Source organism: Elephantulus edwardii, unplaced genomic scaffold (genome assembly GCF_000299155.1).
Source record: "Elephantulus edwardii isolate Elephantulus edwardi_28Jun2011 unplaced genomic scaffold, EleEdw1.0 scaffold00139, whole genome shotgun sequence".
Lineage (NCBI taxonomy): Eukaryota > Metazoa > Chordata > Mammalia > Macroscelidea > Macroscelididae > Elephantulus > Elephantulus edwardii.
The window spans coordinates 8071113-8096037 of NW_006399889.1; the positions used below are offsets into that span (position 1 = coordinate 8071113).

At 39.7% G+C, this 24925-nt stretch overlaps 1 protein-coding gene across 4 annotated transcripts in view; it reads left to right on the forward strand.

The window, feature by feature from the left end:
• Positions 1–24925, forward strand: part of CACNB2 (calcium channel, voltage-dependent, beta 2 subunit) — a 512677-nt gene that overhangs the window by 9371 nt on the left and 478381 nt on the right. For all 4 annotated transcript variants that reach the window (XM_006894308.1, XM_006894305.1, XM_006894306.1 and 1 more), the window contains exon 2: positions 1186–1278. In XM_006894308.1, coding sequence (XP_006894370.1) covers positions 1186–1278 — 93 coding nt within the window. The remainder of the gene's footprint in view (positions 1–1185; positions 1279–24925) is intronic.

A 24925-nucleotide genomic window follows, 5' to 3' on the forward strand; every position in this document is an offset into this window, starting at 1 on the left:
TCTATAAATATTTCATTTTATATTAATTCTTGCAATAGCCCTATGAGATATTAATAACCTCACATTAAAGAAGACTGATGCTTCTACAGGTTAAGAAATTAGCACATGGCTGGCTGTGTGCCCACCATCCCAAACTATATACATATTTATCTCTGAAGCTTAGTGTTATATTTCACTTGTGTTTTAATGTTTAGTATTTGCATTATCTTTATTGGTGCATAAATAAACAATGATGGATAGGTTATCCTTAGTGCTTTTGTTGTAAGAAGCACTGGTGACATAGTGTAAAGGCTGCACCTCTCTTCCTGTCTGAAACCACCAGTGGTTACATGAGAGAAAGATGGGCCGTCTCCTCCCATGCAATTTACAGCCTCCAAAAAACCAGCTTGAGTGGGTTATGAGGTGATGCCAGCTGGATGGCAATGAGTTTTTGAAAGGTTTTATTATGAACTGTAGATACAATATTTTTATAAATATAAAAAACAAGTCTAGGAGCGGAAAACCCTCAACCAGGTGGACTGACACAGTGACTGCTGCATTGGAGTATTGTGGATCAGGAAGTGTGAGGATGGCACAGGATAGAACAGGGTTCAGATATTTTGCTCATAGGGTGACTATGAGTTTTACTCAACAGCACCTAACAATAACAATGTGCTTAACAATGTTATTCTCAAAACCTTCCTTTTTTAATCTCTGTTCCTGGAGGCTTATTTTGAAATGTTTGATCTTTAGTAGCTTCTGCCTGTGATTGATAATGTATTTACACATAGCATAAAGTGTTTTAAAGCATCAGATGGTTGGTAATCCTTAGAGAGTGTCACTGCTAACCAGAAGGCCACCGCTTGCAGGTGGTTTGAGTCCACCAGTGGCTTGCAGGAGACAGATGAGCAGTCACTTCCTGTGTGCTTTACAGCCTCAGAAACCCATGCGAGGGTCAGCTAGGAGTTGATTCTGACTCAATGGGGATGAGTTTTGAACTTCGTTCAGACTCTTTTCCTCCCTACAGCCTTGCTGGTTTAAAATAGATGTCTGTGGTCCTGATAAGTTTGTAATGATGCACAACTGATGTCAATTCATTCCTAGTTTTGATTTTTGGCACATTATCAAACTAAGCCTAGGTTCCTATGAATGGATCTAATAACAATCATCTCACTTGTCTTTATTTTTCCTCCTATTTTGTTGCAGTCCTATGCGAAAGGAGCTAGAAGGAAAAATAGATTTAAAGGATCTGATGGGAGCACCTCGTCTGACACTACCTCAAATAGCTTTGTGCGTCAGGTAAGGTTGTGCTTAAATTCACAGTTTTGAGATGCTTGTTAAAAATTAATGGTTTTCTTCCCGCTTTCTCTAATATTTGTTTTTTGTTCAAATAGAAATTGCATCAGCTTAATGTTATTTTTAAGACATTATGGCAGAATTGGAATGAAATTACCTTCTTTCCTGCAGCGTTGGGGAAAGAAAAGTGTAAAATCCATTTCAAAGGATTTTGTTTTAAGAGATTGACTTCTAGAAGAAATGGTTACGTACTGGTTTTATTTTAAGGGATTGGATAAAGTAGGTGCAAAGTAGCTATATTTTCAAGTATGAAATGATAGTAGTGTTTCTCTAACTTTTTTTGTAGTGTGAGTATTCTTGTATTTCCCACCTTGTGCTGGGTGGGAAAAAAAGATAAAGTTGTTCCTGCTTATGGAATGCTCGAGGCTGCTAAGGTTGTGTAGAACATGTGGTGGCTTTGAGATGTGGGTTCAACCACTGCTGCCTTTGGAGATGTCGCCTTCATTTCGGTCCTGTGTGATGTGCACCTGCCCAGCAGGCTGGAGCCATCTCCTGGACAAAACAGGGCAGTGTCAGACTCCCTCACATGTAAACACTCTTTTATATGTCACTGGAAGGACTTTAATTGCCAGAACTCGAGCAACCAGACCTCTGAGGGTTGGGTTTCCACACCAGAGTCTTACCAGGTTCAGGTGAGCAAGGATGTTCACCTAACACTTCTCAGTGGAGAAGCAAAAGAGGCCGAGAGTACACAGGAGAACTTGCTTTTTTAGCTGAACTATGACCCGCCTCTAGCCAGTGCTGTCATAATAATCTCTTGTCAGTGACAGCTCACTCCCTGAAGTGTTGGCTGTCACCAGAAAACCTGCTGCATTTCTTTTGGCCGCTTCTCTCCACTGTTGATTTGAATGCCCTTCACCATGACCTTGAGTTCTTTGGTCCTCCCCTGCATTTCTTTGGAAGTAGGGTCTTCTATCAGTCCTCTGTGACCTTTTGGGCTTTATTATAGTCGTGCCAGGGCAATATGCATAGCTCTTTGTTGGCTCTTATTAGCTGTGTTTACTCTTTGAACACTCTCCCTGAGCCTCCCTTACCCAGCATTTAGGCTTAAATTTGTTTGTTCACCTGCTGTATTTCTGAAATTTTGTTATGAGCTGGCTGCTACCTTTCCCCCTCTTTATATAGACAAATTCTGCTCTCTCTCCAACCATCAGTTTCTCAGATGCAGCATTTAAGTATGCAAATAGTGTGCAAACTAGACCCACTGCCATTAAATCAATCCTGACTCATAGCTACCCTGCGGGACAGAGCAGAATTGTCCCATCGGGTTTCTGAGACTGTAAATCTTCTGGAAGCAGGCTCTCATCTTTCTCTTGCAAAATACTCGTGGATTTTAAACATCAGTTAGAAGATAAGTGCTTACCCCAATGTGCCGTCAGGACTCTTTATGCTCCTCTTAGTCTGCTAGTAAAAAGTGGTATATGACAGTTGAGAATTGTTTTGCTATGGGGGAAGTCAGAAAAGGAGTGTTGTTTGAAAAGCACTGGGCACTTCACCAAAGAAGACATTCAGATGGCAAACAAACTCATGAAGAAACTTTCAAAATTCTTAGCTCTAAGAGAGATGCAAATCAAAACTATGAGATATCATCTCACCCCAGTAACAATAGCAGAATTCAACAGAGCAGCAAACAAATGCTGGTGAGGCTGTGGAGAAACTGGAACCCTTATTCACTGTTGGTGGGAGTGTAAAATGGTGCAACCACTCTGGAAGGCAATATGGCACTTTCTCAAAAAGTTGGAAATAGAAATACCATTTGACTCAGCAATTCCACTACTGGGAACACACCCTAAAGAAACCATAACTTCCACCCAAGCAGATATGCACAGCCATGTTTATTGCTACTTTGGTCTCAGTAGCAAAGAGTTGGAAACAACCCAAGTGCCCATTAAGAAATGAATGGCTAGAGAAGCTCTGGTATATTCACAAAATGGATTATTATGTAGCACTGACAAAGAACTCATGAAATATTATACAAAATGGGTGACCATGGAGGATATTATGCTGAGTGAAATATCTAATGCCACTGTTATAAAACAGGACTCACGTAGGGCCTAGGCAGAAACTAAGAAAAGAGGGGATAAATAAGACACATGGCATTGAAACAGATGAGGGAGAGAACCATATAAAAGGAATATATTATAGTAAGGTGGTCTGGGGGTGAGGGGAGACTGTATAATAATGAAAAAGCTTTTTTTTTCCAAAGAAAAATGCAAACTTGGGGGGAAGGGAGGCAGGGAGGAAAATGTGCAACAATGAATGAATGGAAATGCAAGTTCTTTATAAACTTACAATAAATTCTCTATTTAAAAAAAGTTTAAAAAGGGCAGGTAAGGTGTAAAAAAAGTAAAAAAAAAAAAAAAAAAGAAAGAAAAGGGAAACACTAGGGCTTTTCTGCTGAGAAAGAGAGGAAAAGATGAAGTGAAGTAAAATCCAGGCACAGGGAAGATTCTAATGGGGTCAGAGTATTTGGAAAGGTTGTTATAGGAGGAGAGGATGTGTGCGCCAGCCTAATTTTCTCGTGGGCGAGAGGCAGGTATCTTTGATAAATACTTAGCTTCAGTGAGTCAGTTAAAGTTAGACACAGCCTTTCCCAATTCAAACATCTAGATTTATTCTACCTCTGAGACAAGGCAATTCCTCCTGAGGAGTTGGAATCCACAATTCTAAGTCATCATACTGGGGAACATTGGGAGTCATGAGACATAAAAAATATCAACTTCTCAGTATACTTTTCACTTGTCACCATCAAATCAGCACCGACTCACAGCAGAACCCCATTTGAGCTCTCAAGCTTATAAATCACACAGGAAGAAACTTCTCCTCTCTCTCTTGGAGCCTCTGATGGATTCAAACTCGGGATGAATGGCCTCTGGGCTAGCAGTGCAATCTCTACAGACTCCACCATCAGAGCTCCTGTTAGTATGATTAGTAGCTGTAATAAAACAGTACAGATGATATGTTGTTGCTGTTAAGTGCCGTCAAGTCGCATGCGACTTAGAGCGACCCTATGAAGGAGAGTCCTCAACGCTTGGGTGCCTTTCATCCTCTCTCCAGGTTCATAGGGTTTCCGGAGGCAAGCTATTATGGAAGTGGATGCCACTCCTCCTTCCAAGCTTGTTTTAATCGGGGAACTCCACCCCACTCTCTGTCAGCATTGGGTAGCCAACCGTTGACACATTTGACACATCAGTGTCACAGTGTTCAGCCTCACAGCAACCACAAGTGATCGCTGTATGGCAACTTGTACACCAGGGCTATACGACCTAGAGGAATGTCTGAACAAAAACAAAGACAGGCCTGAGGGCTGTGAATTAAAAGTCATCCACCTTTGGCTTGGTAGCATCGCCTTCTGTCCACTGGGCCAGCTGATCTCTCTCTCTGTGTTGATATTATTGTTATTAAGTGCCGCCAAGTCGCAGGCAACTCATAACAACCCTATGAAGGAGAGTCCTCAATGCTTGGGTGTCTCTCATCCTTTCTCCAGGTTCATAGGGTTTCCAAGGCAAGCTATTACGGAAGTGGATGCCACTCCTCCTTCCAAGCTACAGATGATGTAAACTGATGAAAACTTTAAAATATTTCTTTTTTTGTAGTTTATTGTCTGTAAGAACCTTAAGAGCTATCTGGAAACACTGGGTATTTTTAAGTAGTTGGAAATGTATGTAAAAGAAAAGGCATGAAGAACTTTTTGGGGTTTTGTTTTTTTGATTGGAGTTTGTTTTTTTTTAGCTAATGAGAGACTATCAGTTTGACTTGAAATTAGTCATAATTTTGTTTTTTAATTTATAAAACATAAGAAAGTATTAAAAAGAAACTTTCTTGATAGGGAATAGGTGTGATAAACATTGAACCAGTCCTAAGTATTCAGTCTAATGTGTTTTCTCAAAGTGAACATGCTCACAATACAGATCAAGAAATAGATGATCGTGGTACACAATGTCTGCCTTTTGACCGTTCTCAATTACTACATGCTTAATCACAGAAGACAGGTATTATTGTTTATACTAAGGATACATTTGCCTGTGTTTCAACAACAAAAAATGTATTGTAATGAAGGAAGAGCCCTGGTGGTGCAGTGATGAAAGTGCTCATCTCTTAATCAAAAGGTCAGCAGCTTTGAACCTACCACAGGCTTCATGGGAAAAAGGTGTGACACTGCTTCTCTAAAAGTTTACAGCCTTGGAAATCCTATGGGGCCCTTCTACACTGTCTTCTAGAGTAAAATGAATTCACAGCCTCCTCATTCATTATCTCCCAGTCAGAACCAATAATGCGACAGGAGGTGATTTCCTGTCTTTCTCCCAGTGGGAAACAAAATGAAGTCTTTTTGTATTTCAGTCCTTCTACTCAATCCTATGGTTGCTATATTTGTCTATCTTGTGTATTTCAGTAACTGACTCATTGCCTTTGGTGTATAGTATTCCTTTGCCTGGCTGTGCTGTGCTTGACTTATGCTGTTGTTGATAGACTGGATGTTTCTAGTTTCTATTATTGAGAGCAGTGCTTCTGTACCCATTCTCACATGTGTCTTTGGAACACATACGTGTGCACCTCTGTTGAATGTAGCATGTGGAATACTGCATCATATGGTATGCATATATTCAACTTCAGTGAATACTGCCAAGCTTCCAAAGTGGTGGTTCCAGTTTGCATTTCCACAGGCAGTGAGTGTATGGTAGTTTCAGTTATTGCCACACTTGATATTGCCAGTCTTTTTCTTTGCTGTTCTTCTGTGACACGTCGCTATGGTGTCAATTTCCATTTCCATGATAACATTTTTCTGCTGACTAGATTTAAGGAATACGGCTTGATCCAAGAGCCCTGGTGATGCAGTGGTTAAAGCACTGGGATGCTCACCAGAAGTTCAGCAGTTTGAACCGTCAGATGATCAGAAAAAGAAAATACAGCAGTAGTATGTTTTGTCTGGATTAGTAGCGTGGAAAACACTATCCCCCAGTAATTACTATATTATAGGGCCACTCTGAGTTACAATCTGTGGTAGTGGGTTTGGTTTTGGGGTTTTTTTTTTGTCACATGTATATAAATGCAAAATCAGCAAATGTCCGAAGTTGTAATGTAGTTTAGAATCTGGAAGATTTTTTATAAGAGAATTTGATCATGGTATTTGAATCTCAGGAGTAGAATGGACTATCTCTCCCCGTGGGATTAACTGAAATCCCCCTGAAGGATCAGCTACAGGTCAGTCCTAACTCAGCAGTTCACAATAAAAACAACAACATAACAATTAGGTCTGTGGCCTTTTGATGAAGATGATAGTGTAACTATTTATTCCATTTTCTTAAATATGATAGGGTAAACATATTGGAATAGATTGAAATATAAACATGAAAAGCTATAGAATGAAAAACTAAAAGGCATTTACCTGTAGTTTTGTTTTCCCCCAAACTTTTAATTGAGTGTGTGGTCCTCTGACTGAAATGATGTATGCTTTAAGAAAAACTATCAGTTTTGAGGAAAAACGTACAGATATGTTTCTGCTTAACACTCAAACAATATACAAATTTTCATAGAACAGTTTTACAGGAATAGATAAAGGTTTAATTTGAAGAACCAAATTACCATGAATTTACTAATTTACCTATCTTCTGGCTCTTAACATCACAACCTATTTGAAATAGTGATGTTTCTAAAGAAAGGACTTGGAGGATGTTTCACCTTATGGAGTTAACATGCTACCCCCCCCCCCCGCTAGGCCATCTTGTTTCATGTTAGATTTTGGGGTACAAACTGAGTACTGACTAGTGCTGCATTGTGACCAGTGTTACAGGAGCTTGTATGGTGAATATGAGTGAAGTTTTCTGTGGGCTGGGAAAATGGTGCTACTATTAGTTCTACTTGATAGGTAACTCTTGTGAAGTAATGACCTAAGTCACTGGATATATACACATTTTTGAAGATAGAACTTATTTCTTTTTGCCATTTCTTCAAAATCAAACCTACTGCCATCAGGTTGAGTCTGACTCATAATGGTCTGATTGGACAGAGCAGAACTGTCTCATGGGGTTCCCAAGGCAGTAAATCTTCGTAGAAGAAACTGGTGTCATCTCCCTCATGCAAAGCAGGACGGATTCATACTGCAGACTAACACGGAAATCATGTACTACCAAGGTTCCTTCCTAAAGTTTGCAAGAAAAATGGTTTTGTCTTTTTTTTTCTTTCTTTTTTCTTTTGATTCTTTTAAGTTGCAGATAAAATGCTTACCTACCTTACATACAGAATTTTCTTGTATAGAAATTGTGGTATAATGCAATTTATTTGAAACTTTTTGTCAAAGAACATCAAGGACAATGGTTAAAGGAAAGGACTATGAAACCAGACTACCTGAGTCTGAATTCTTTGTTATCTGGCACCTTGGGGTAATAATGTAAATCTCTCAGTACTTCAGTGTTTTTATCTAGAAATGAATGCCTATCTCAAAAGCCAGCTGTACGATTCATGTGAGTTACTATGTGTAAATAACGTGGCATGTGCTGACATGTGCCACGTGGGGTCAGTTGCTATCTGGTCAGCTGCAATTTGTGGTCACCCCACATACCACAGAACAGCGTAAGCCCTGTCCTGCTCCCTCTTCATGATGGTTGGTCTTCTCGAGCCCAGTGTTGTTGCTACTGTATAGTTTGAGTGCCATCCATCCCAGGAGGCTCCCCTTTGATCATGATACAGGATAAAATTGTGTTGTGCTCCATAGAGTTTTAAATAATTAATTTTTCAAGATTTCCAGACGTTTCCTCTTAGTGTCTAAGTCTGAAAGGTTTACTGATACCTGTCCACCACAGATGACCCAACGGGTATTTGAAATACCCACTGCATAATTTCCAGCCTCATAGTAACAATACCCAGGTCACTTTGTGACAAACTGACAAAGCAGTAATAGACCTAGTACATAGTAAGTACTATTTATATGAGACGTTATTATGTACAAATGTGATTATCTGCTTAGCATTTTACTTAAAGCATGGATAGTTCTTACTGGACAGTGACAAAGGAAAAAATGATAATAGCTGACATTCTTGAGTACTTACTGTATTTTATGTTATCTCCATTTTACAAATGAGAAAATTGAGGCACAGAGAGGTACATTAAATTCACATTACAATTGGAATCATAATTTGAATCTGAGTGGCTGACTCAAGACTCTTGATTTTATTTTTTTAAAGCAACGGATACATGAAAATCAACAATTGCTTAATTGTCACAAAAGAGCATTGGTTAGTAAATGTTTAATTCTTTGAAACATGTAGAAAGATTTCCAACAGTGTTTTTAGTTTTCAGGATGAATGTATACAAAGTTAGTTATCTTTTAACTTCCTTATAGAAAAATGAGAACATCTTAAGCTTTGTAAAACATCCCTAGGTATCATGATTTCACAGAATACCATCCCAATTATTTTTTTTTAATATTACAGGGGTTTTTATTAAATTTTATATTATTTTGCTTACAATGTTTGAATACATTGTGTTTCATACTATTCTTCATTCAAATTTCATACAACCATTCCCATGCATTATGTTTTATAAAATTAATCACCATTACACTTTGCCCGTCATTACCCAGTATTCAGGTCCTTGCTGGCTCCTTCTCATTTCCTTCACTCTCTTCCTCCACCCACTAAGTTATGCAACCCTGTGCTTTTGCACCTACTCATCCCTCTGCTCCTACCTCATCCCTCTTGGGGTCCCCATACATGTTACAGTAATAATATTAGAAATAGTTGTCCTTACGAGACTGAGTTAGTTCTCTCAACATAGTGCTCTCTAGTCTTTTCCAAGTTATGTAATATTATTTTAAATCATTGCTCCTGGGTGCTGCATAATATTCCATCTTATGAATGTACCGCAGTTTCTCAATCCATTTAGTTTGGTTGGACATTTGGGCTGTTTACATGTTCTTGCTATAGTGAATAATACTGCTATGAACATTAGTGTATAAATTTCCATTTGTGTCACAGTTCTAATTTCCTTGGAGTATGTATATTCCTAGTAGTGGAGTAGCTGAGTCATAAGGAATTTCTGTGTTCAGCTTTTTGAGGAAATGCCAAACTGCCTTCAAGTGAGATTATACCATTTTACAATCCCACCAACAGTGTATAAGAGTTCTCACCTCTACACATCCTCTCCAATATTTATTGCTTGATGCACTGCTAAACTTTGCCATTGCTGCTGGGGTGAGATGGTATCTCATTGAGTTTTGATTTGCATCTCTCTTATTGCCAGTGATTTTGAACATTTCTTCATGTGTCTGTTGGTCACCTGAATGTCTTCCTCTGAGAAAAGTCTTTTGCCCACTTTCTCATTGTCTTTTGTCCATTTTGTAGTTGGGTTATCAGTCTTTTTTTTTTTTTTTCATTTTTTCTGGAGGCCCAGTAGTATTCTGTACTACTGACCCTTGTCAAGATGGTATTGTCAAATGTTTGTTCCCAGTCAGTAGATTTTTTCTTTCACCCTGTTGGAAAAAGTTTTTGATGAGCACAGAGATTTAATCTTTAGAAGGTCCCATTCATCAATTTTATCCTCTCCAGATTGTGCATTTCTGGCTATATATGTCAGCCTCTTTATACCATAGACAAGGTATACTAAACGTGGTCCAGTCTGTCTCTTATAAACTTGAGGGGTTTTGATTCTATTTCTAGGTCTCTGATCCACCTTGAGTTGATTTTTTAGTATGGTGTGAGGTGTGGATCCTGTTTCAACTTTCAGTAGGTAACAGTCCAGGTTTGCCAGGACCATTTGTTGAAGAGGTTGTCATTCCCCCATTTGATATTTCCTTGTCGAATATCAATTGACCATAGATAGATAGATCCATTTCTGTGTTCTAGATTCTGTTCCATTTGTCTAGGTGCCTGTCATTGTACTAGTACCATGATGTTTTGGTTACTAATGCTATGTAGTAGGTTTTGAGGTTAGGGTGTGCTATGCTTCCCACTTCATTCTTGTTTTTCAGAAGTGCTTTGCTTATTAGGGGGTCTCTTTCCTCTTCAAACAAACATGACAGTTTCCCTTTTGATCTCCTTGAAAAAGGAGATTGGGATTGCTTTGAACATATAGATTGCTTTTGGTAGGATTGTCATTTTCACAATTTGAGTCTTTCTATCCATGAACAGGACACATATTTCCATAATCTCAATTCTTTTATCAAATGTTGCTCCAGCTTCAAGTATGTATGACTTTTTTGTAGCATATTCTACTATACTTTTTGGTAATGAGAAGAAGTAGAATAGGATAAATGTTTATTTTTTTTTTCTTCTTCCCACAAAAGACGGAGAAACATAAACTTTTTGAGTCTGCAAAGGCCCTTTTTCTTCTTTTTTTTAAATAAACTTGGAAGTGTACTCAAGTATGAATCACCACAGCACCATGTCAGCTTCTTTTGCGGTCTGTCTGTGGCCATGTAGGCCCTTGAGTCACTCACACTGTGGTGCTGGGTAGAGTTAAGTGCACGTATAACACCTGGCTTTCCATTAGCCACCTTTAGGAACTGTTTGTTGCGGGGTGTTGTTTTTTCGTGGGTTTTTTTTTTTTTCAGATCTTTGAGGCTTTTGCTTAGTAAGTAGACATTTTAACTTTAGTTTATTAATGGAGAGAGCATTCTGGGCACTTTAATTAGACTTAATGACCAATATTATTCAAATTGTTTATGTGCTGAAACTAAAAAACAAAGCAAACTGCACAGAGTTCTGGCCGCTAATTACTCTGTCCTGGTTTCTGAAGCCATCAGTATATATAGGAGGAGGCGGCCCCTGGACTCTTGGGGAGCAGCTGGTTGATTCACACTGTTCGCCTGCCCCTTATGCCACCAGAACTCTAAAGAATACGAAAAACCTTTAAAAGCTGGAACCCACGTAAGGCAGAATCTTGTTAGAAAAGGAAAACTCAGATGTTTTCAACTAATAGAGAATGTCTGAAGAGTGGTAACACTGCTCCCTGTCAAAGGTGGGAAGCCTGTGAGGCTCGGAAATACAAGCCCATGCTGCTGAGTTCTGGTTCTCACAGCAGTCAGTGTGGTTAATCAATAAAAAGCTGTGATTGTCTTGACCTTTTCATGAATTGTTGATAGATCATAAGCTTGTCTTTCATTTCAGTCTAATTCTTTGGGTGTCATTTTCAATGAAGAGAAAGACTTCATTATTTGTAACGATAAACCTGGTGAAGATCTTTTTTGTTTACTTTTTGAGATCATTCCCATTTACTGATTATATATATATATAGAGAGAGAGAGAGAGTATTGAGAAGATCATATTTTCACACAATTTAGTTCTTTTCTTCTACTTTCATTTTCAAAACAAAAGTAAAATAAAATCCTAATGTGAAAGAAAGATTAAGTTTACCTTTGCAGCAGAACCCTAGAACTTAAAATGGTCATTATTTAAGGGAAGAAATACATAAAAGTAAGAGTAAGGGAAGTAACTTATTCTTCCTGGCACTGAAGCGTAGAATGTTTGCACTGTTATTTTTTGAGATATTGTGCAAGAATTGCTAACTGTATAAATGCTTTGTTACTGCCAAGGTCAGAGAGGACTCTGTACATCTGCTAATAAGAACCAGTCATCAAAGTTTAATCAACTTGTGGGGGCTAGGGGAGGAACTCGATTATTAACTAATAAAACATAAGTTTTCAGTCTTTCTTTTTTTGCCTTCACTTTTCCCCTCCTTTGTTTTGCTTAAAGACATGTATTCTCCCTGGCTACATTTATGTACCTGACAGTATTCCTTAGATTAACACCAAATGCTAAGGGGCTTTCCTGCCAGTTTTGCTTAATTTTGATGATTCCACAGCATGACAATTTTTATCCAGAATATAATGTAGTCTGAGCCTCTTTGTGTCCTCTCTGCATGACCAGCAGTGTCCATGGATTCGATTCAGAGGTCATGGTGTTGTACCAGCTAGTGCTCTTAGTGCTAAAAGTTGTGTCTTAAGAAAGCAACACCACTCTTTGGAATTTTCCAGTGACTTTCTTCTTTGAGGTTAATGGGGAGTAACTCTGCAACTGAGCTGAGATTTTGTTCATTGGCATATGCTGTGGTTCTAACGAAATAATCCTTTCATTTCTAAGGGCTTCCAGAATACAAATCAGGATGACAAGATGAAATGAACCAAATATTTAACAGAAGGTTGCACGACACTTTCAGAACATGGTATTCTAAACAAATTCCACCGTCTCCCAGTGCCATGTTCTTGGGGGTGCTTTTTTTTTAACCTTTTATTAGTTCAGATTGGCTTTAAATACTGATGATTAATCACAGAGACACACAGTCTATTTTTTTAGTTTTGTTTTGCAAAGACAGATTAAACTGCGATAAAGATTACAGACTCCAGGCCTGCACAGACTGATATGTTTAAGATTTGATAAATCTTTCAGCCCTTAAATACTGGCTTGTTGCCTTATTATGCTGTATTCGTTGCAAACATGACTATAAATAATAATGCCATAAATTTATTGCCACTTTTCCCTGCAAATTCTATCTTATTAGACATTCATTCAGATTTTCTGAATGGCAGAATCTGTTTATCACCATTTAAGAGCTCTTCTTAAATATGGTGGCTGTTGTTATATGTCATCAAGTGCTTCAACTCATAGTGACTCGATGGACAACAGGTCTGAACTTTGCCCTGTCCTCAGCCAGTCTCACTGACTCTGACACACCTTCCCCATTACCCCAGTTATTGTGTCAGTCCATCTCATCTGGGTTCTTTCTCTCCTGCACTCTCCCTCACCCTGCTGAGCATGATGTCCTTCTCTAAGAACTGTTCCCTCCTGGCCGTGTGCCCAAAGTATGTGAGACAGAGTTTCAAAATCCTAGCTTCCAAGGAGGAACTTGGCTTCACTCTCTCCAAGACAGAACTGTTCTCCTGGCAGTCCATGGTATGTTCAATACTCTTCTCCAGCACCGCAACTCAAAGGCATCAATTCTTCTGTCATCTTTAGCCATTGTCCAGCTCTCTGATGCATAGCAAGTAATTGAAAAGACCATGGTCTAGATCAGGCACACCTTAGTTTCTAGACTGGCATCATTGCTTTGCAGTACTCTGCTAAGATCCCTGACTGCAGATTTTCCCAGTACAGTTTGTCTTCTGATTTTCTGAGTGTTGGTGCCAAGAGTGTTGACTGTGGAACCAAGCAAGCTGAAATTGTTAAAAACCTTAATCTCTTCTCCATCTGTCATGGTGCTGCCAGTTGGTCCTGTGATGAGAATCTTTGTCTTCTTGATGTTGAGCTTCATTCCATAATGAAAACTACAGTCCCTGATCAGTATAATAGGTTTGAGCTATTTAATAAAGAAGCCGTTTATTCTTTCTATGATTGTTGTTATTGCTGTGTAACATCAAGTCTAAATTGACCCATAGCTGACCCTCCAGTGAGTTTTCAGAGGCACTAAGATTTGTAGGAGAAGATTGCCCATCTTTCTCCTTTGGAGGAACAGCTGGATTTGAAGCACGTATTTTTATGCTGGCAGTACAGTTCCTTACCACTAAGCCACCGTGTGATTCTTCCTTCTTTAGAGGCATCACTCACTTAACTCATTGCCATTGATTTGGGACCTACACATAGCTGTCTCTTCACTGAGTTTCTGAGACTGGAAGTTATACTAGAGGACATTGTCCATCTTTTTTCTCAACCTTTGGGTTAGCAGCATAGCTATCTAAGGGCAACGCTAAAAGATTTTTCTTCTAGAGACATGTCATATGATGTCAGGTAGGAACCGACTCATAGCTGAACATCTAGTGGGTTTTCAGAGGCAGTAAATCACACAAGAAGAGATTGCCCATCTTTTTCCTATGGAGTAGCTGGTGGGTTCAAACTGCCAGCCATTTGAACACCAGAGCTCTTTAAGTGAGATCTAAGTACTTTAAAAACAAAACACCAGACACACAAAAATACCCCTAAAACTAAAATCGTTTTCATTGAGTCAGTATTAACTCATAGTGCAGTGCTTTATGATATTAAAAGAAAATACAGCTTTTGTTATTCATCATACTATTGTTCTAATGTATCTACCTAACATAAATTTTAAATGGGAACATGGGCATGGCTTTGTGAGAAATGGCTCTCCTTCTCATATGTGTTTTCACGTGTTTGGACTGTTTGCCCTGTAGGAGCCCTAGTGGTGTAGTAGCTAATGCTTCAGGCTGTTAAACAAAAGGTTAGCAGTTCGAATTTACTAGACACTCTGAGGGTAATAGATGAACGCTCCCATAAAGATTTCCTGCCTTGAATACCTGATGGAGGACCACTGTGAGTTGGCGTTGACTCCCTGGCAATAATTCCAGCTTGGGTTTTGGTTTGCTCTGTGAACATCCTTGTTGTTGGGTGTCATAGAATCAACTTCAACTCATAGCAACCGCATGTGCAGAGTACAACTGCCCCATGGGGAGTTCAAGGTTGTAATCTTTATGGAAACAGATTTCCAGCTCTTTCTCCGAAGGGCCTGTTGGATGGGTTTGGACAACTGACCTTTTAGTTAACACCAAGTGTCCAGCCATTGTGCCATCAGGGTTCTTCCTTTTAAACTAGGCCCTTTCCACCAAAGTTAACATTGTAAAACTAGAAATTTTTATCTGCAGATGTTTTTAGTGTCTGATGCTATTTTAATAGTCATTTTCATTTATTCAGACCTGATTTTTAGTGGGTCTTATGGCAGGTTTTCTGAGGTTGCAAAACAGATGGGAGGAGATTACCCGTTTTTCTCCCTCGGACATGCTGGCGAATTTCACCAACCAGAGAGGTACCACCTTTGGATTATCAGTGCAGCTCCCTATGGACTGTGTCACCAGAACTCCCTTTAGGTGTCTTGGACTAGCAGATAGGTTTGAAATCACATGTTTTCTGCATATGTCCCTATTTGCTTCGCGTCTTATTCATCTGCTCACTCAGGCCATGCAAAGTCTTGGCCAAGTGAACTCTGTCCGATTAATTGAAAAGTCATAGGTGTCTAATGTGGAGCAATACATATGACTAAGAAAGTTCATTAAACACTGAATTGACAAGTGTATGTTTCAGTTAAACCGAAAACTTTGAGAACAGCAAGGATCAGTTACTTAGCTTGTAGGGGTTAATTATTCATGTGTCACAGGTCTTCAAAGGCACAGTACCCAACAGAGCAAGTATGACCAAGGGACAGCTTCTGCTTCTTCCTCACTATGCCTTTTATAGATGTAAATATTATCACTTTCTCTCCCTATTTATTGGTTTCTGGAAATTTTCATGTGTGATGGTTATCAGGTGCTTAAGAAGTAATTTATTTTTTTTTTTTATTTCTGAGATTTTGGCTTATGCCTCAAAAATGTTTGCTGGGGTTCAACTCACCAAGTAATTATTAAAGTTTCATCTCATCATTCCTACACATTTGTGACCGGGTGTGAGTGCTTGCGTGTATGTGTGTTTGTGAACAAGGAACTGAGGTGGGGAAATATAATTGAGCCCCCTCTTCAGATCTTATTGTGCTTCCTTTCACCATCTGTTTGTTTTGAGCTTGAGAGTAAAGGAAGGAAGAGAACCAGGAGCCAGGAGGAGGAAAAGGAACCTTTGCAGAGTCTTCCATTAATCATAATTAGAAGAAGGAAAAAAAAAAAACCAACGTGGCTAAAGCTCTTCAGTGAGTGCCCGGCCCCCACCGCCACCTCACCATCTGTGACATCCCTTCAAAACTTTCATCAAACTTCTGAGAATTATCTCGGCTGAGGACTTTACATTTCCTTATGCCCATGGGGGTGCATGAAAGAGTTCCATTCCGTCTTTCACTTTGCACCTGGTGACAGGAGAGCTTGGGGGACAGTGGAGTCCTGAGAAGAACACTGTGCCCTGACCTTGCTCCTTTCTCTCCAAACTGCCTGCTATGACCTCACCAGTTTTCCTTTGTTGGAAAGCAATATCTTTGCACCACACATCTTCATTTTCCTTTAAGAATAATCAGTGGTAGTGGTTGTGGGTTGTTTTGGGTTTGTTTTTTCCTTTTGCAATCCTGTGCCAAGAAGCAAAAACAGACTTTTCATTAAGATAATATCAGTGACAGAGATGGTGACTCCGTTATAAATAGTTTCATATATATTCATTTTTGCTTCCTCATAGCTAAAGTGTTTAATGTAAAGATATAATCACATAAGAAAAGATGGAAGTGAAACTCAGTATTTATCAGGGAGCAAAAGATATTATTTCCACCATGTTTGTCAGTGTAACACACATAAAAGTTAACTAACTTCATTTATTTCATAATCAGTATAAGTTCAACTAACATCTTAGATATAAGCACATTTAAATTTTATTTCTTCTATAAATTTTTCTTTTATTTAGATTATTCAGCTACTTCAGAGTAGAAAATCTCTTCATCAAGCCTTATAATTTATAGTTAGTGACATGTCTGAGATTTAGAACAAGTTTAAAAGACTTGATGGTGATAAATATCAAATTTATCAGTATAATTCATAAACTGGATTATTATCTGGCATAATATATCTGATAGGTAAAATACAAATGAATTGTTACTATGGATATAATAGATTGATTCTTTGCAGTTAGCTTCATGACAATTATGAACACACATGCATAGATAAATATATGAGTTATTGTTGATTGCCTTCGAGGCGAGCACGACTCATAGTGACCCTATGGACAAAAGGCCTGAAGGCCCTCTACAACTGTTGACATTTGTCAAAGTTCATAAGAGTTTCTGGAGGCATGTTATTAAACTCATAGCTAACCCTCCAGCAGGATTTCAGAGACTGTAAATCACATAGGAGGTATATTCGAAATGCCTGCTTTGAAATTGGCAGGACCGCTCCTTTCCCATTGTATATATTATATATGTACTTATGACTCTTAATGTTTTCCTTTTGTCTTTTTCCTTCTCATAATTAAAAACAAGGCTATATTTTAAAACAATTATACACATGAGTCTGTTCTTCATATTGTACCAATATTTGAGTGGCTGGAAAGAAATGATCTGTGTACGTCCGCTTCTCATGGTGTGTTATCAGTTCATTAAATTCTTGCCATTATTACTTCAAACTTACAGATTTTTAATACCAAAAAGAGTTGAGAATTAAGGTCATCACTTACTCTTTCTGTCCAGTAATTACAAGATGAACTGTGGCAAAGAGAAAAACCACAGGGTGGGACCGAATGTCTTGGTATGTTTTAGTTGCCTGTGTAAAAAAAAAGCAACACAAAAACCAAAAATAAGTTAAAGCTTATGTGTCACCTCCCTAATCCCTTGCTTATTTATTTGATTATGCTAAATGGTTCAAGGTGAAGAATATACTGAAGGGCATTAGTAAGTCTTTTGAAAGTCTCATTGCAAGTGATATTACTTTACTAAGCAGAATATGTTTAAGGAGCCTAGTCTGGTTATCCATATTAAACATTCCCCAGTCAAGTATGTATGTATGTATGTATGTATGTATGTATGTATGTGTGTGTGTGTGTGTGTGTGTGTGTATATATATATATATATTTATAAGAAAGTAAGCTGTGTAGATTTGGGAAACACTTCCCCACAGGATTCTAATATTCACTGATGATTTAGCATTACTACCTGGAAGGGATTGAAGGCTCATGCTGGGTCACAAAGGAGAATAATAAGCCACTGGTGAAGTTGGAGACCAGAGCACCGCTTACTAACATATAAACAACCGTTTGTGAGCCTCACTGAAGGATGTTTTAATAAACACTGGTTGGCTGATGTGTGTCGTCAGGTCAAAACAGACCCATAGCTGACCCTCTAGCAGGTTTTCAGAGGCAGTAAATTGCAGGGGAGGGGATTGCCTATCCTCCTATGGAGCAGCTGTTGGATTCAAACCACTTGCCTTGGGGATTGCAGCACAGCTTCTTACAGCTTCTTATCGCTAGGCCACCAGAGCAGGAGCAAGTCAAGTATGAGCCATGAAGTAGTAATGCTTTGTTTTGAATAGTGAAGATAGAAAACACATGAGCATTTATCCCAAGAATATATATATTTAAATGTGGAAGAATAATGTGTTTCTGTGATGTTAAGAGTCTTGTGTGCTTGGAATCTGGTTCATGGAGAGGTGAAAGGGCTGTGAAGTAGGAAGCAGCAAAGTGCACCCAATCAGAAAGGACCACCTTGATGGTTAAAATGCAGTATCAGTTTGAGGAAGGCTTACCAAGGATAACCTATTAGGTTGACTGGTTGGAAAAGCAATTATTATCGAAGAAAATACTTACATGAAAATGACCATAATAGCTAACTTGTGTGGAACACTCATGGTGTACCAGCCATTCTTAATTTAATAATTATAAAAAGTGAGTGAGGTGGGTGCTGTTACTCTCATCATAGAACAGATGATGGATGGATTGAGGTCAGAGGTAGATTAATCTGCCCACTTTCATACAAAAGTGCATGATATTCTTTATATGAAATTGGTAGATCTCTAGAATTACTTGGGTGTTTTTTGGTTAATGAGACATTCTAGACACCAATGATTCTCATAATCTGGTAAAAAGAAAGTGATAAAATGGGTCTGAGTTTTTATGATTGCAAATGTCAGGCACAGAGTCCTTGCCTGGAGTCAGGCTTTGGCAATATATTAACATAGGGCTGTTCTCAAGAACTGAGCAGGCTCCTGTGAAACAGTGTGAATGAAGAATAATGTGAAACACATTGTATACAAACTTCATCAGAAAACCAGTGTTGTTGTTATGTGTCATTGGCCATGATTCATAGTGACCCTATGTATAGCAGCTCTGAAACCTGCCCTATTCTGAGCCCATCTCACTGACTCCAAGACTCCAACCGCTATTGCCCCACTTACTGTATCAATTCATCTCATCTGAGTTCTTCCTTTTTTGCACCATCTCTTCACCCTTCCAAGCATGCCTTACTCCAAGGATCAGTTCTTCTTGGCCACAAGCCCAAAGTAAGTGAGATAGAGCTTCAAAATCCCAGCCTCTAAGGAGAAATGTGGTTTCATCCTCTCCAAGACAGACTTATTTGTTTTCTTGGTGATCCATGATATGTTCAAGACTCTTCCAAGCACCACACCTCAAAGCCATTGATTCTTCTTCTGTAATCCTTAGATATTGTCTATCTGATGCATAGCAAGTAATTGTGAACACCATGGCCTGGATCAGAAACAACTTAGTCTTTAGACTAACATTGTTGCTTTTCAGTAAGTACTCAGGTGAGGTCCCTGACAGCATTATTTTAGCAGAGAAATTCATCTTTTGATTTCCTGACGGCTGGTGCCAAGAGTGTTGATTGTGGAGCTTGTTGTTGTGGTTGTTAGGTGCCATCAAGTAAAACACGACTCACAGTGACCCTGTGAACAAAAGATCTGAAACCAGTCCTGTCCTGAATCATCCTCACAATTTCTGAAACACAAGAGCCCATTGCAGCAGCAACCTTGTCAATCCACCTGGTTGAGGGTCTTCCTCTTCTTTGCTGACTCTCCACCCTTCCCAAAATTATGTCCCTCTCCAAGGAATAGCCCCTCCTAGCAATATGTACAAAATATATTCTGCAAAGTCTCATCATTCTTGCCTCCCAAGAGAAGTCTGGCTGCACCATCCCCAAGACATATTTGATTGTTTTCTTGGCCGTCCACAGGATGTTCAGTGCTTTTCTCCATCACCATAGCTCAAAAGTACCAATTCTTTTTCTGTCATCCATATTCATTGTCCAGGTCTTGGATGCATAGCTAGTAATTGAAAAGAGTATGGCCTGAATCAGAAGCACCTTAGTCCTCAAACTGACATCATTACTCCTCAATAATTTGGAAAGGTCGTTGAGAGCTTGTTTGGAGGTTCTAGCAGGGGAGCGCAGCTACTTGTATACCCTTGACCAAAGGAAGGTCTTCCTTCTATCGGGGATGGTCGTCCTCTTCGACCGAGCGCGCAGCTTCGGGAGGGACGCACATGGATCGGTGAGGGAGGAAGGGGACACCCGCCTAGCCAGCCAGATCAGCCGAATCAACCCTGGCGATCAATGGGGTGACAGATGCCGCAGCCAGATCGCCCTCACATCCGAGTACAGCCCAAGAGGACAGTCTGAGGATTTGACCCAGAAGACTGAACTCTTCCAGGATACAAGCTCGCAGCCTTTGACGTTCCACCACTTGTCAGCAGAAACCCTGTGTCTCCAAGTGGCATCTCTCTGACATCTTTCCAAGCATGGCTGTCAGTCTTAAAAATTCCTTTCGAAGTGGACCATCCACGTCTCCTCCTGAGTCAGAAAATCGAGAGTCCGACTCCATTCTAAGACATGATGTTGAGAACGGCAGTGGGCTGTCTGGATTCCAGAGCGTATCTCAGTACCTGCTTAGGTCATCAGAAATAGAAGAACTCCAAAGACTCCACGAGAGTTTGCACTCCTGGCTGCAGCCAGAGAAACACAGCAAGGAGGAAATGATTTCCAAATTGGTCCTAAACCAGCTTATAAAGGATGAAAGCCTCACAGGCAACCCTACCTTGCGAGAATTACAGCAGTCAAGCGGCAGAAACCTGGAGAAGTTGATGGAGGACTTAAAAATTGATTGCCTGGGACCAGCTGACTCTGTCCGAGTCCACATGCAGGGACAAGAAGCCTCCTTTCCGAGGAATATGTCCATAAAAGAAGTTAGTTTTCAGTGCAATAAAAAAAGGTCACCTGTGGACCCAAAATGAAGGAGTGGGAGGACCCTCTTCCAAGCTCTGGAAGAGCCCCCCACCCACACGGAAAGGAGAAAAGATAAAGATGGCAGCAGCCCAGCTTTGATAACGACCCCAAATCCTGACAGTCTTAACAGAGGACACAATCAGAAAGTCTTCGACAGATTATCCTGAAAGAGAATTTTTCAAGATCTAAAGGCAAAGCTCGTCAGCACAGGGCTCAAAACCCCGAAGGTGCAGGACTAGGTGCCTCAGGACCTCAGGAGGAGGCCCTGGCAGGCCCTGCTCCTCAGTGTGTCCCTACAGATTTGATGTCCAGGTCGGACCCAGCCACCCCTGAGCCTGGCCGTGTACCGAGGAGCAGTGAGGGACCATTTCCAGAAGGAAAGGAAGAGGAAGAAGATGAAGAATTCCCACAGTATCCATGTACAAAATATTTAAAGGCCTGTAAGTATCGCTCTCAGTTAATAGTTCAATAAAGAAACACGACTACGACGCCAAAAAAAAAAAAAATTGGAAAGGTTCCTTACTGTAGATTTTTCCATTGCAATGTGTCTCTCTATTTCCTGACTGCTCATACATAGGGTGTTAATTGTGGATCCAAGCAAGATGAAACTGTTTACAGTTTCAGTCTCATCTCCATCCATCATGACATTGCCTATTGGTCCAGTGGTAAGAATCTGTTTTCTTGATACTGAGACACAATCCATACTGAAGGCTGCATTCCTTGATCTTCTGCAACAAGTGCTCCAAGTCCTCCTCACTTTCAGCAAGCAAGGTTATGTCATCTGCATACTTACGGTTTAATACTTAAGTTTAGTACTTAAAGATACTATGGGCAGAATATTGAATAATCCAGGAAGCATTAAAAGAAGTTGAAGTATATAGAGTGAGTCACTGTACCAAAAATTATTGGTTGACATTGAAGAATTTTAAGAAACAGCATATGATCAAGAGGCAATGGTGATGAAGGAGGACGTTCAGGCTGCTCTAAAGGACTTAGCAAAAAATAAAGGCCCAGAACTTGATGCAATATGAATTGGCATCTTTCAATAAACAGGTGCTGCCCTGGACATGCTCAGGTAATACCAAGAAATGTGGAAGACAACTCCTGGCCTACCAACTGGCAGAGATCCTGACAGAGCAAGCCATTAAAAAAAAAAAAAAAAAAAGAAGCAGCAGCCGCCAGGCAATCAACTTTTAGTATTGAATATACATAAATAAAGATAGATGTGAATGTAGGTAAAGAATGTATGTTATTGTTAATGTTCCATTGAATCACTTTGTGATTCATAGTGACCCTGTGGATCACAGCTCTGAACTCTGCTCTATCCTGTGCCAACCTCACTGTCTCCAACATACCTACCCCTATTACCCAATCACTGAATCAGTCCAATTTATTGAGGGTCTTCCTCTCTTGCACTGTCCCTCTACTCTCCCAAGCATGATGTCCCTCTCCAAAAACTGGTCCCTCCTTGCAACATGTCCAAAGTATGTGAGATGAAGCTTCAGAATCCTTGCCTCCAAGGAGCAGCCTGATTTCATCCTCTCTAGAACAAATCTGTTTGTTCTCCTGGGAGTCCGTGGTACATTCTCCAGCACCACAGCTCAAAGGCATAAGTTCTCTTTCTATCATCTCTAGTCATTGTCCAGCTGTCTGATGCAGAGCAAGTAATTGTGAAGACCATGGCCTGAATCAGGTGCACCTTACACTCCAGACTGACATTACTGCTCTTCAGCATTCTGGAGAGGTCCCTGGCAGCAGGCTTTCCCACTGCAATTCATCTTTTGAATTCCTGGATGCTGGTACCAAGAGTGTTGATTTTTGATACCTTGAAAAGGTATGGAGATAGAATACATCCCTGGCGTACACCCAGCTCAGTTTTGCACCACAAAGTGTTTCATTGCTGTGTTCTGATGACTGCCTCCTGGTCTAAGTAATAGGTTTCACATATGCATGATCAAGTGTTCTGGAATTCCCATTCTGAGAGTCAGCCACAGTTTGTTGTGATCCACGCACAGTCAAATGCCTTTGCATAGTGAATGAAACACAGATAGGCATTCCTCTGTTGTTCTTCGCTTTCAGCCAATATACCTAGTACCAAAGCTTCTAAACCAAGCCTCTACATCTGGCAGTTCTCTGTTGATATACTGTTCCAGTTGTTTTTGGATAATTTTCAGCAGAATCTTGCTTGCATGTGATATTAATGATACTTTTTGATAGTTTCCACACTTTGTCAAGTCATCTTTCTTTGCAATGGGAATACATTTTGCTTTCTCCCAGTCATTTGGCCAGGCGGTCGTACTCCAGCTTTCTTGACACAATTTGGTGAGCACATCTGGAGTGGCATTTGATGAAATTTGTCAATTATTCTTTCATTTTTTTACACAAGTTTGAAAAAAATAATTCAAAGCACAAAGGGAGTATTGAGTGCAGGGAGTGGACAGGGTGCTGGGTTGTAAATGAGGCATCATAGCTCTATCTTAGAGACAAAATGAGAGGTTTTGAAGGGCTGTGCTTGGTGACCATCTGGCCCCATGAAGACACTCAGAAGGGTTATCACTGTACTACTCCGAGACGGTGAGGACGGTGTAGGATCGAGCAAGGTCCAGATTTGTTGTTCATTCATAGGGTCACGGTGAGTTGTAGTGACAGGATGACACCTCGCAACAAGAGCCAACTAACTTAAAGGGAGCCTTGGTGGCCTCGTGGTTAGGAAGTTGCACTGCTGACCCAAACGTGACACTTCTTTGGCGGTTCAAGTCCACCGGTGGTTCTGTGTGAGAGAGCTTGACGGTCTCCTCTCATGTGCTTCACAGCCTCTGAAAACCTGCTGGAGAGTCTATTATGAGTCAATTCTGACTCAATAACAGTGAGGTTTTTTTTAAGTGAGATTTGATGAGAGTATTTGGTGATCTGAACTGACACAGCAGTGCTGTGGAAGAAATCCTGGTGACCCACTTTTCTGTAAAGATTTCAACCAAGAAAAGCCTAGTGACCCGTTGTGTTCTGTGAGACATGGGGTTACCAGGGGTTAGAATCCCTCTTTGGTTTTGGAGTTTGGAAGTGGAGTGTGATCGTGAGGTGGGAGAGGAGATTGTGTGAGAGATTCCATATGTGATGACTTGCTTGTTGCCATCTGCCTTTTCACGGACATCCCAGGGGCTGAAGGGCCTCTAGGACAAGAGAGTGTAGAGGTTGGTGTTTTCTGCAAGCAATGTTCTTACAGGATCTTCCATTTTGTCCCTTAAAATTTTCCAACAGGTAAAAAAAAAAATTACATGGTAAAAATTTAATTCCAACAGGTTTTTCTACACAGATGTCATGTTAAGAAGGGGAGTTTATAGCTCCAAAGAGATGCTTATCTTAATAACATTGTGTGGGCTTTTCAGTGAGTTTGTGTAAACTTGCCTTGAACTACTGCCACTGACTAACAGACATTTTTCCTTGTGTAAAGGAAGAGTGGTGATTTGTAGTCATATAAGTTGAAAATCAGCCATTCTCCTTCTGCCTCTGGACATTTGTTGGACAGTAGTTGTTTGAGAGAATTAAGTTTTTTGGTTACCAAGAGACTCTGTCCCTTGCTCTATCTAATTACTCTCTTTTGGAAGAAGAATGGCTTAAAATAACATGGCTTAATATTTGTTAGGCAATTCTACATGCTAATGATCTTTTGGGAGATACTAATTATGATATGATTGAATAGCCCAAACAATTTGACCAGCATTTCCCAATTTTTCTGTTTGTTGCACTCTGTATAGGAAGCATCAGTGTCCTGAAGATATAATAGATTATTCAATTGTAATAAATTTTATTTCTTTATTCACATTAGACTTTAAGATTCTTGCTCTTTAGGACTTTATTTTTTGAAAATTAATTTTTACTTAAGGGAAAGTCTACAAATTATATTGGATTTTCATATGATCATTTATATACATTTTGTTTTAAAACATTGTAATGACAATTT